General features: G+C 44.9%; 1 protein-coding gene across 3 annotated transcripts in view; it reads right to left on the bottom strand.

Moving 5' to 3' along the window:
- Positions 1-12,717, bottom strand: part of LOC135233183 (DNA repair protein XRCC4-like) — a 71,155-nt gene that overhangs the window by 51,893 nt on the left and 6,545 nt on the right. For all 3 annotated transcript variants that reach the window (XM_064296483.1, XM_064296485.1, XM_064296484.1), the window contains exons 2-3: positions 12,047-12,210; positions 9,559-9,752 (exon numbers count right to left, since the gene is read on the bottom strand). In XM_064296483.1, the coding sequence (XP_064152553.1) occupies positions 9,559-9,752; positions 12,047-12,185 (333 nt within the window). In that variant the 5' untranslated portion in view covers positions 12,186-12,210. The remainder of the gene's footprint in view (positions 1-9,558; positions 9,753-12,046; positions 12,211-12,717) is intronic.

Below are 12,717 nucleotides of genomic sequence, written 5' to 3'. Positions count from 1 at the left end.
ATAATGGAGGAGTTCAGGCACACGGAACCCTCTTACAGTGTACAGTATATATATACACTTGTCATATTGCATATGTCTCAGGAAAAATAATATCCTTTTTCCCAGGAAAACAAGACTCCGGTAATGCAATAAAACAGCTCTATATATATCCAAATAACAGCACATATCATGCAATAACACATTCCTAGTGTAGGAAGGGTCAAAATAACAACACAACACATCCATCATGTTTGAAATCTAATCTCCGTGCATAGCTTTCTCCTGCAAAGCTTGAAGGCAATATTCCAGCAAAGGGACTTCTATGCTGTGACTAAATTAAACTGATTTCCCACAAGTACTATTTGGGGTCACTGCGTATCTCAGGAAAGGCCCAATCCAATGGATTATTATGCTTACAAACTGAGACATTTAATTGTACTATTTTCCTGAACAGTGGTTTAAATGCATGTGTGCCAATTGCCTAATGATTCATTGAAAGGGCGATTTCGGATAATTATTTCTCAATCAACTACATTTCCCAGAAGAATGTGGTTCATATCAAAAATATGCAGTGGTCTCTTTTATTTTTATCATTACATTTTCTGGCATGGGCAATTTTGTCATTATGTCATTACGAAGACTGTTAATCTGTCCTTAAATTATTAAAAAGCTCATTGTACATTTCAGAAGCGATGTTCCCTGCTCGGTAACTTAGCAACTTACGAGAAAATCAAACACAAGGGCCTGACAGTTGAGCTAGAAGCTGCTCTCTCTTCAGAGACTCCGAGGATTCTGGGAAGTTTAGTCAAACGGAACGGACGAAATACTCGGAGCTGCTGTTCCTGGGGGACAACGGATTGGCTCACTGGATAAAAACTAATTTCATAACATTTTCATTCACTAGAAGTGATCGTTAAAACGTTTCTACATTGTCTACAGCAGAGGTGGGCAGCGAGAGTCATATTCATTTTTGGTTATCATGCCAACTTCTGGCATGAATTATTTAACTAGCCCTAGCGTTCACACCATCCAACATTTTAGCTACTTCTTGATAAGCGCATGAATGACAGCCAAAGACTGTTCTTGTGTCCCTATATGAAACATTTTACTGTGATGTAATCTATGAGTGAACCAGTGTTGGTGTATAGAGCCAATTAGCTCATTTAGTGAGGGTAATTGGTGGAAACAAAAACCGGCAGACACCCCAGCCCTCCATGCTTGCATCTTGTGACTGGGAGCTGACGCCCTCCCAAAGATTGTGGCTGGGCATTAACTTCCTGACCTCTTCCTGGGAAAAACCTGCCGCAGTGCATGCTGGGTGTTCACATGCCTCCCTCTCACCTCAGTGTACCACGGACACCACCTGGTAAGGCGGGCTTCCATTCACTGCAGCATTCCACTCCAGGGTACGTCTCATTTGAACTACCAGAGACCATAAACATAATTAAACGACATAAGCATAAGCCGTCATTAATGCTTTTCATCCCCTCCCCCCCCCCCCAAGATGATACGAGCCCTGTGGCGTTCCTGACGGCTTCGCAGGAGGAAGGAGGTACATACAACAGCTGTTTTTAGCTTTATTTTTTCTCTGAGGGTTTCCCATTGGGATATGTGATGTGCAGAGAAGCAATCTGGTTCGGTGTACCCTCAGGTGGAGCAAACCTGGAGCTGAGTAGCTCTGCTTTAGATGAACACCTGTAGCACTGATAACTGCAATCAGTAAAATCAGAACCCCTACTGCACATTACTTTCTGAATCGGTTAATAACGACACCAGATCTTGTTAAAGATTTGAGCTGAACTGTGAAATTTAACGCAGTGGTGCCCTCTGCTCATGTATTCTGATTCTGAAGTCATTACAGCCTTTGGGCACATTTAACATTGTGAGATAAGGGTAGCAATTTGCTACTGTGAATGAGACGTTATAGCGCGTCCAGAGAGCCAATGAGGATGAGTCTGTGGGCTGCGCGTGGGCCCACTTTTACAGGGGCTGGGGTCGGCAAAACGCTGGCAGTTTCTCCCACGGCCCTTCTGTTTTCCACCACTGCTCACCGCCAACAAGGAGAAAGAAAATCACGGTAGCGTTGCTTCGCAATATGGTTTTGTCCCGAGATGAAATTGTGCTAAAAATATTCATGATTTTTTAAATTCTGCCTCTCGAGTTTCCGTTTTTGTCTCTGGTTTCTATGGCTTCGTTGTTTAGCCCAAGCTCAGTCACAGTAAATGGGCGATATCTTACAATGCGGAGGAACCAGGCTGGTTGGTCTCTGCATGCAGTGCGGTCCTAGCAAACTGGGGGCTTCCTGGCACAAGAAAGCCCTGGCATTAGACGGCACGATGCCCTCTGAGACCGAGATGAAGGATTCTTGGCTCCCCTGTAACACACTAAGCTACAGCGTGTGCAACCCTACCACAACACAAGAATACCAGGAGAGGTGTTCATCTAGTCTTGGCTCCCCTGTTAAACACTAAGCTACAGCGTGTGAATCCCTACAACAATGCAAGAATACCAGGAGAGGTGCTCATCTGAGTCTTGGCTCCCATGTTACATACGAAGCCACAGTGTGTGCACCCCTACCACAATACAAGAATACCAGGAGAGGTGCTCATCTGAGGAGTCTGACTGGATCATATGACTGACTGACTGGTCATTGAAGGACTAGTCTATAACAACAAGATGTGAAAACCCTGTCTTTTTCTCTCTGCTGCCTTCTAGTGCACATACAATCCTTAAATCTCTGTATATACTCTAAACTCTAGCTCTGTGTGTGTGTCTATGTGTCTGTGTGCATACAAATACATATTTTAGTGATTTACACAAGCTTGCATTTTACATATTGCATCCATGGCTATATATTTACTGAGGTAATTAATTGTCTCGCTCAATCCAGCAATTAAAACCTGCAACATTTGATATGAAATGATTCCCTATTTTTCTGTTTATTTTGTCTAATGATGATGGATTTATAGCACCTTCCACAATATAAAAGAAATTTATATTGAGGATTGAGTATTGAGTATTGAGGATGACCTCAGCTGCCACAGGTGTGTAGAGCCCACCTGGGCAATGCAGAACAGTCATATTTTGCACTAGGAGGAGAGAGAGAGAGAGAGATAGAGAGAGAGAGCGAGAGAGAGAGAGAGTTATTAAGAGCTATTAAGCCAATTAAACTAGGAGATGATTAGGTGGCCAGATTGAGACTGATCTGGTTTGGAATTGAGCCAGCACACTGGAGATGCCCCCTCCCCATTCTGACTGCAATAAGCACCACGGGATCTTAATGACCGCAACGAGTCAGGACCTCGGTTCGAGGCTGATATGGCCATCAGCTGCACTGTTTCTTTGAGGGCCTGCGTGGGGCTAAGATGGATTGTCAGTTGGCCCACAGGCTTTATTTGTGTAGCATTTGCACAGACACCCTGCCAGATGTCAGCAGGATGGAGAAACACGGACCATTAGCTCACAAAAGTCTCTCAGTGGCCACAGTATCCGGATTAGGCTCCGAGACTCGATCGACATCAGCTCTAAAGAGGACTGAATATACCGGGCATCAGAGAGGATGATCTGGATGGCTTATGCAGCTCTCAGAAAAGGGAATAAGCACACGCATTTGGATTATCGTATATACTTATTTATCAAATGTCTTTGCTGTTTTTTTCCCCTAACAGTGCCCAAGAAAGTAAAACTTTTTATCATGCGCCTTATTTTCCCAGTTTCTGAACATTCACATTTGACTGAACATGTTTCTTTTCATCATACTTAAGTCTAAAATAACAAAATTCAATATTATTCGCTCTCACACACGCACACGACACATATTTAATATGCTGTGGCCAATGAGTATAACACTGAATTCACAATGTTGCTCAGTGGCGCCCTCGGGGCCAGCACAGGCCACAACAGGAATGACAACAGTCAGCAGTACGAGAAGATCCCTGTCTTTGAATACGCTGACATCAACAACAACAACAAATTGCCCTACGGGCCAACACAGCTGGGTACAAGAACAGCTGGAAAAGCACCCAGGGTGGGTTCTACATACCAAGCTGAATCTCCACCAAAATTAATTCCCCGATGAGCCCGGCCTAATGTCGTCAGCATGTACTGCACTGTGAACCCTGCCAAAGCGGAACCCGCATTCATTGCAATGAGGTCTGTGGCACTGTGTCGGAACGCTAAGAACTGGTGACGTGCAGGAACCGTACACAGTTACGAGCATCACACAGCCATACGCAACCCTGGGGTCAGAGGGTTTCACTGGTACAGCAAGCACAACTTAGCGTATTATTAACACAGGTTCTGTTCTCTTCTGCTTTCTGTTTGGTTTTGTTTAGTTTTTGGCTGACATTTAAGATCCAGGAGACAAAAGATTTCATTTTTATAGAAATGATGATGTATTTTATAGCTCACGGACATTGCGCAGATGTGACATATCTGCTTTTAATTACCAGAGAAAATTGTAATAAGCCCTTTAGGAACAAGGTCAAATCGGCAGTGAATTATAAAAATGCTCTTGTAGCTGCTTTGTACGTCATGACCTGTTAGTGATTAGACTTTTTACAAGGTCGCCTTTCCCTCTAGAGAACTGGAGTACGCAATTTACTAGTTGCTCCTACAAGCACAACTTTCTCACACACACCCACACCCACACCCACAACCACACACACACACACACACAAACACAAACACAAACACATACATATATACATACACACAGGCCTGCAGGGTTTTATGGTTGAATTTACTCACAAAAGAAAACGGAGACAACCAGCCCACCAAATCAACTGAGGTTTGTTTCCATGGCATCTCAGAGAGAACTCTGGGTACTGCATCCTGCATTTCCAGTGGGCTGTTAATGTGAGTGCCGATTCATCCTGGGACACCCAGAAGCCTAAGGCCTCAATTTACACCTCACCCAGAAGTAGGGTGGTCTTACTGGGCCTCCGTGGATACCAAGGTGATAATGGTGGTGGTGGTGGTGGTGGTGGTTAAGGCCTAGTCCCCTCCCAGCTGTTTTGCTTTCGTCCATAAAACCAAAATGCCATTTGTCACAGCCATTTGTATTCTTCTGTATTGGTTTCTTTATTATGTTGTTTTTCTGTGCTATTTTATTGCTTTGCTTTTATTGCAACTGCAATTTCAGCTAGCTTTTGTTATTTAAGTACACTAGTGCTGATGTTTTTTGATGGCAGTGTTTACACCTGTTGACCATGCTCTCCAAAAGAAATTCTGAATGGGGAAGAGAAATAGTGGGTAATTATGTAAAATGGCAGATGGGGCAGTGGTTTGAAATTGCTCAGGTCAAGGTTTTTCAGGGAACCACTAAAGTCGCTATGCTCTCCGAGACAAACCCATATTCGGGTGTGGGAAGGACTCCACTCAGAGCCAGTTTTCTGATTGGGTGAATGCAGGCTGGGAACTTCTGAGGCTGATAGCCATTGGAAGAAGCGCTGGAGGCGGGAACAGCCGAGTCCTTCCGCTGCACGGTCGAGCTGAGAGGACCAGGAACGTGAAGCCGCTGTAATCCTCACTGCAAAGACCCATTGACATGAGGGCCCGAGAATCGCCAATGTCCTGTTTTGTGCCTCTCTTAATAACTGCAGAGAATGAGGCAGAGGTTCATTTTGGGTGAGGGTAGTTCCATCTAGTTCCAGTTCTAAAACGGAAGTCAGACCATGGGTGGTAATCAGTGGGGGAGTTGTTCGCTAGATACAAAAGCATATCCTTTTGGGGAGGGGGGGGGGGGAGCTATCATTGAGGGTCCTGTGGGGTGGTCTTATCCCATCTGATCCAGACACACTCTCCTATCTAGGCCCTTTGTAGAGGTGGCTATTTTTACACAAAACTTTATGGCTCCTCACAGCCATTTGGCTATTGTCATGTGTACAGCGTGCTGTTGTCCATTCACCAACGTGAATGGACCCATTTCCCCAACAAAATGAAAACGAAATAAAACTGGATACTTGGAGATAATCAGAGAAACTGATCCCAGATCAGTACAAGAGCTTATGTCCATAGTACAGTGTCAGTGATTAAGGTCACTTGTGCTAAATCAGGACTTTGGGGGACAATAAACACAAGGTTCATGGTTCTCAAACCAATGGATCCATCTTAACATACTCTAATTGGGTGATTGGCAGATGTGGAGCCATATATTGTCTGTGATAAGGAGCGCTGATGTGGGATCCCAAAATGAAGGGGCGTTTCCTTCTCCAGGTGGCATAAGGGGTCCTGTATGTCTGACAGGTGGCGGGATCCCGTCCTCGGTGTCCAGGTGACACAGAATAAAGGACTCTGTCAAACTCTGGCTGGCTGCCCCCAACCCAGGTGACACAGGAGAAAGGGCTCTCTCAAATATTGGCTGGACTACACTCCCCCACCCCCCACCCCCACCCAGGTGACACAGGAGAAAGGGCTCCTTCAAACACTGGTTGGGCTGCCCCCAACCCCCTGCCCCCCCCCCACGCACACCCAGGTGACACAGGAGAAAGGACTCTCTCAAACACTGGTTGGGCTGCCCCCAACCCCCCGCCCCCCCCACCGCACACCCAGGTGACACAGGAGAAAGGACTCTCTCAAATACTGGCCCCCTACCCCCCTCCCACAGCCTGTCCATCACATGAAAATTTGCTGACACCAGCCTCTTTATCGTCACCCGTTGCAGGAGCCGAGCTGTGCTGATCCCAAACCTCTTATCCTACAGACAGAAGCACAGAAGCAGACAGAAGCACAGAGGCAGAGGAAATGCATGCTGATCACAGCTGAGGAAGCCTTCCACATAGAGACTGAACCGCATGCTGATCACAGATGAGGAGTACTCCAGTGCACACTGCCATACTACTAGTTCCATACTACCAGTGCAGAAACACAAGCCTGAGCTCTGGAGTTTGCTGAGCTTTCTTTGTTTAATGGGCCAGGGAAAACAGATAAAATGTGAAAAGATACGATATAAATGGCTTAAAAACATTAATCGTGATGAAGTATAAAATACCAACATTTTTCCTTAATTTTGACTCCAAGAATTTCTTTCTTTCATTAATGAAGTTTTCAGTGTTCATTTTGGTGATTGTTTCAAAGTTAAGGACATTTGTCTAAAACCTGCATTTAATTTAGTCAAAGTTAAGTCAAGTGTTGATTAAATTACCGCTATAGTAAATACTACTAATAAAAATAATAATTTTGTTTAGCCTGGAAAAGGGTCTTTTTCCTTTTAGAAATAGATCATATGTGTCATGTGAGAAAGATTACTAAACTGGTTAAAGACATCACACTGAAACTGCAAAACTACCTGAATAAGAGTATGAAAATTAATATCTCTGAAGTCGCAATATATTATTCCTTTTCACTGAATTTCTTTACATTTGGTCAGACCAGACCTAAACCCTGAACAGACCCAAGCGCTAAAATCAAAACTCTTCACCCAAAGTCGGGCACATTTGTTGGACATATGACTAAGGTCCTGTAGGAAAGAGTTCTTAAACACCTGCTTATTGAGCTTGCGGAACTTAAGCACGCACTGCGTAGACTAATGCAACGCCTGTGGTCGTATTCATAAAACTTTAATGTCGGGTTTAGCTGGCCCACCTGCTTTTTTCCCCTTTGTGTTCTCGTCCAGAGGAAGCTCACTTTATGTCAGCACCTCTCCTACCCTGGAATTAGCATTCTGTCAGGTTATGTTCCACTCCTCCGCTTCCTTGTGATGTTCTCCATCAGGAAAGGAGGAAAGACGGAGGAAAGCAGGTGTTAGGCTGAGTGCGGCCCTAAAAAGTTTTATGAATATTTCCCGGCGACTCTCCAGTGAGTCTCTGACACACGCTCTCGGATTGTACCCGCCATTAACATTTATACCTCAGCGCTTAGCAAAGGTTCATATACAGAGCAGGCAGAGTAGGCTTTGAGTTTTAAGTCCAGTTCCCTGACCACTATGATACACTGACACCTCTATTCATTAAAAGCATCGTTGACTGCAATTCCACCTCAGGCTGTAAGCTGGCCAGAATAGCTATAAAGTCTGCTTTCTGTTCATCTGCACGTATCTCACCGTTCGGCAGATGGAGACAACACAAAGAAAACAAACACTGAAAACTTGGATGTTACAAACCGAAAAAGTTGAAAAGAGAGGGACAAGCCTTAATGGTGAAATCAACAGCAATCACAAAGCTGAAAAAGCCTCCATCCAATCAACCTTTGTCCTTATGTCTGACTTACGGACACAAGCAAGCTGTGTCCTGATAGTTTTTTTAAAAAGAAAACTTAAAAAAAATTTTTTAGAACTTAGTTGTTGGTCAAAACTTCAAAAATAGTGAAGAAAACTAACGCTAGCATTTATTTTCAGCCTGACTTAAAAGCAAATATTTCTTGCATCCAGGCCTAGCCTAAATGTTGCTGAAGACCGACTGCCAAGCTGAAGGAGGCTCAGAGAGAAACTCAACAAAAGGTGATGACCAGAAACAGGGTCCACCGGCCAGACAGCGGATCAGAGATCCGTTTCCTCGCTCACAGGCTCCAGGCCGAAAGCCGGCTCCGCTCAAATCAGCCAGCTAGGAAGCAAAATCTGATCTTTATCTGGGCCTCCTTTAAAATCGCCCTGGAGGGGGGTTTTGACCAAGAGTCGCTATTGTGGGAACCCAATAAAAAAAAAGAACCGTATCTGTTATCTGCCAAGCAATCCTTCAAAAAGATCCCTTAAATTTGAGTTTCCTCTTTTATTAATAGACACTTAACAGGCCTCTCCTTACTGCGCATGCCAGAAACGTTCAGGAAAGGATAATATCAATGAAAACAAACTAAAGCAATAGAGATTAACGTGTGTTTTGTTAGATCCTGGAGAATCAGTTTTTGCGCAGTTCCCAGACTGCATCAGTGGCGCTCAGTTCAGCTGTGCGTTTGGAGCACATGCAAGATTACACATCACACGTGACAAATAAGCCACTTCTTTCATCCGCATACACTTCTGAATATGGAATTATCAGTTATTATTAAGAGCACAGCTGCTGAAGTGTATGAAATAGACATCTCTTAATAACGGTAACATGTATTGCACAAACCAATAAGTAAGTCAGTCTTTACAACTATTTTAATCTCATATTTAAACTATAAATTTTATTTCTATTGCATTTTTGATGAACAACATAAAATGGTGGCTAATGTGGTGAGACAGTTTGACTCATTTCCAGATTTCTCAATGAGGTTAGATAATTTCACCAGTCAATCAAAAAGTGACTTTAAACAAAGCAATATTTTCTACTTAAAATAAAGAAAATACAATTTTAAGTCTGAATACAAGACTAAAACGCTTGTCAAGTGTTGTTTTTTTTACAGTGTGGGCACTTGCTGTGTCGTTGAGACGAATGAATGTGAAATTAAGGCCACTGTGGGGAATGTGGCCTGATCCTGAGGCACAAACTTGTGACCACAGGACCACAGAGTGACTTCACCTCCCGAGCCACGTGATTCTCACGAACGTGAATGTGACAGATTTAATTACCACAGAGGTTTAATGTGATGATTGACTCCGCCGTCTGAGCTGAGATGAGGTCACGAAGCCCCGCTCCTTGGCCACGGGACCCTGCCACTCACCGAGATGTCCTGCTGCACCTTCTCATAGGTCAGACGACGGGTGCGGTCCCGCTGGGCGCCCCTGGGGGAGAGCTGGAAGATGTAGTCCCCGCCCGGCCGCCCCACCCCAGTCAGGGCCAGCTGCAGCTCCTTCACGTAGCTCTCCTTCCTCATCTCCAGCTCCTCTGCCTCCTGCTGCACCTCCTCCTCCGACACTACCCCATCCCAACAGAGCCCACGATGAAGGACAAACCATACCCCATACCCAAATTATACTACCCCATACCCAACACAGAGCCCATGGTGATGGACAAACCATAGCCACTACCCCATACCCAAATCACGCTACCCCACACCCAACACATACTACCCCACACCAAACACACGCTACCTCATACCCAACACACGCTACTTCACACCCAACACACACTATCCCACTCAAAAAACAGCCTGTGATGAAGCACAAACCCTGGCCTGATTTTCCCCCAATATTTTTGCTTTCTGAGCTGTCATTGCTCCATCACACCATTTTCCTGTTCAGACAGATTCCATTTTAAGGGGTGGGAGGATAACTGTTGGGAGGCACAGTTGGAAATTTTTTATGGTTAAGAGTCTCTGTGACAGCCTGTTTTCATTGTAAAAGGCGCTGCAGAGAAAATACTGCAATACTGATTTAAAGAATTCTTCTGTTTTCTATTGTGGTACCTGCAACTCTGTGTTCAAACACCACTGCATGATAATAGTAAAACAGGGAGAATACACCTTGACATCTGTTTGATGACTTCTGAGTGCACCAGGTGACATTTGAATGTTACATATACTGTAGAAAGGTATTGTCCTTAGTGTGGGGAAAGAAATGTGTGATCAAGTATGCAAACCGTTATAAAATACCAGACAGCCAGCACATAGCATATTAAACATTATTAGTCAGAGACAAATATATTCAAAAATGACTTTGTGCAAGTGTTGACTCAAACCTGAAAGCAGAGTATGTTTACTGCACGCTGCAACACAACAACTTTGGCAGGCAGCTCTCAACCAATGGCAGTAAGCCAATGGCAACAATGCTGGAAACCTGGGCCTGATAGCAGCCATTCACACAAGGTTGCTCTTCGGGCTCCCAATAATCTCTAATTTAACTGCACGCCCAGCGCTATTGATGAACAGGTGGTCCTCAATCAGCGTCCAATCAGGGATTAGCATGTGCGCAGGTGTTTCAAGTGTGTGTAAGTATTGGCTCTGCCCCAATCACAAGCACTGCACCTGTGAGCTTTGCCCTCACGCACAGTCACAGATCTCTGGGTCCTATGACAGACCTGTCATTATCTTTCAGAGAACTGTGTAATCAGCCCATTAGAAATATGGTCAAATCAGCTGTAAATTTTTTTAATGGTCTTGTACTGGCTGCACATGTCATGACCTGTGATTAGACTTTTTATCAGTTTGCCCATCCCTCGTTCTCTCACACACACACACACACATGCACGCATTCACAGAGACAGACAGTGACAGACAGGCAGGAACACACACACACAAACACACACACAAGCACAAGCACGCACGCACACAGACCGACAGAAACACACACACACACGCATGCACACAGACAGACAGACAGAGACAGACACACACACACACACACACACACAAACACACACACTGCTGCCTTCTCTCTGCACTCCTCTCCCCTACCAGCCCTGCTCTAAAACAGAAAGCCCTGTGCTGTGCTGTGCTGTGCTGTGGCAGCAGTGAATACACCTGTAGGCCCCAGCACCAGAGCGAACAGAGCTCATGAATCAGGGTCTCTCTCTCACTCTCTCCCCTCTTCAGGGATGATGAACCGGGCAGATTACCCTGGCCAGGTGTCTATTTAAGCGCCTGCTAACACGCAGCCGAGCCGCGGCGCGCGTGCACCTGCGAGCTACAGGTAGCACAGATAAAAGGCCCCCATGCAAAGCCTCAGCCGCAGCTGAAGCTATTACATCTTTATATAGCGGCAGGAGCAGGAGATTAGTCCTGCAACCCCTTGACCTTTAGATAAGGATTAGAAAATGAAACCAAGGGAAAGCATTTGGTACAATGTACCAAACACACAGCATGCATACCTTTACATGCTATACATATGATGAACATACACAGACAAATACACACAGACACACAGTAAGACACAAACAGACACAGACACATCCATGCACATACACACACACACACACAAAAACACACACACACACACACAAATACTTGCGTGCACATACACACACACACAGACGCTCAGCTGGGATTGATTTTGGACACATCTGACTCAATTAATCAATCAGTCTTTAAATGTCTATAGCGCCAAAATCAAAACAAGTTGTCACACAGCACTACACAACCAGCCCAGTGACTCGTATGGATTTCAGACTGTAGTTGGCAGCTGCAGGTGAAGTCTGATATCAACTGCACTGGCATTCATTTTCCTGAACACTGGGTCCGTGTAGCAGGAGAACCGCAGCTCAGCCAAGCTCACCTTCTCCCATCCAGGCTGACTCGCCATCGCAGAGCGCGACTGTGAAACCCGCCCCCAGATCCTCCACCCAGTCCACCTTCAGGAAGAAGGTTCCGCCGGACTCTGAGGACACGCTGATCTGTGTCACGCTTACACTCATCCCTCCCGATGCCCCGACAGCTCACCTGCAGCATGAAACACAAACACACACACACACACACACACACACAGTCAAGGAACATTCAAGATGAACTGAAGCAACATGTCTTCCAATGAGGCATATGTCTTCAATACATCAATAATTGGCCTTTAACAAAACAGTACCCTAATTAAAAAACCTCTAATCCACCTTCTTGCCTTTAACCCACAGTACCACTGAACAATGGCTTGTATACTGGATGGAAGAACATGTACCCTACATATTGACGTTCTAACCAACAATACGTGGACTGGTTTATATGTTCCTAATGGGAGCGTTTGCTGGTGTTGGCGAATGTTTGGATACACAGGTCAGCGACCTTTTCAGAAAAAGAGAAGACGTGAACGGAACACCCCGTGACACAGCGCTTAACCAAACCTGCAAATAGCGCCACCTCAGTGTACCTGCGTGTCATAGCCTTTCACTCATTTCAGGTTAATGACCATCAGTAGAAATATTCATCAGCGAATTATAAAAAATGAAACTGGAAAGG

The sequence above is a fragment of the Anguilla rostrata genome, chromosome 10, assembly GCF_018555375.3.
Source record: "Anguilla rostrata isolate EN2019 chromosome 10, ASM1855537v3, whole genome shotgun sequence".
Classification (NCBI taxonomy): Eukaryota; Metazoa; Chordata; class Actinopteri; order Anguilliformes; family Anguillidae; genus Anguilla; species Anguilla rostrata.
The sequence above is the reverse complement of the archived record's forward strand: the minus strand, read 5'-3'. Positions and strand labels throughout refer to the sequence as shown.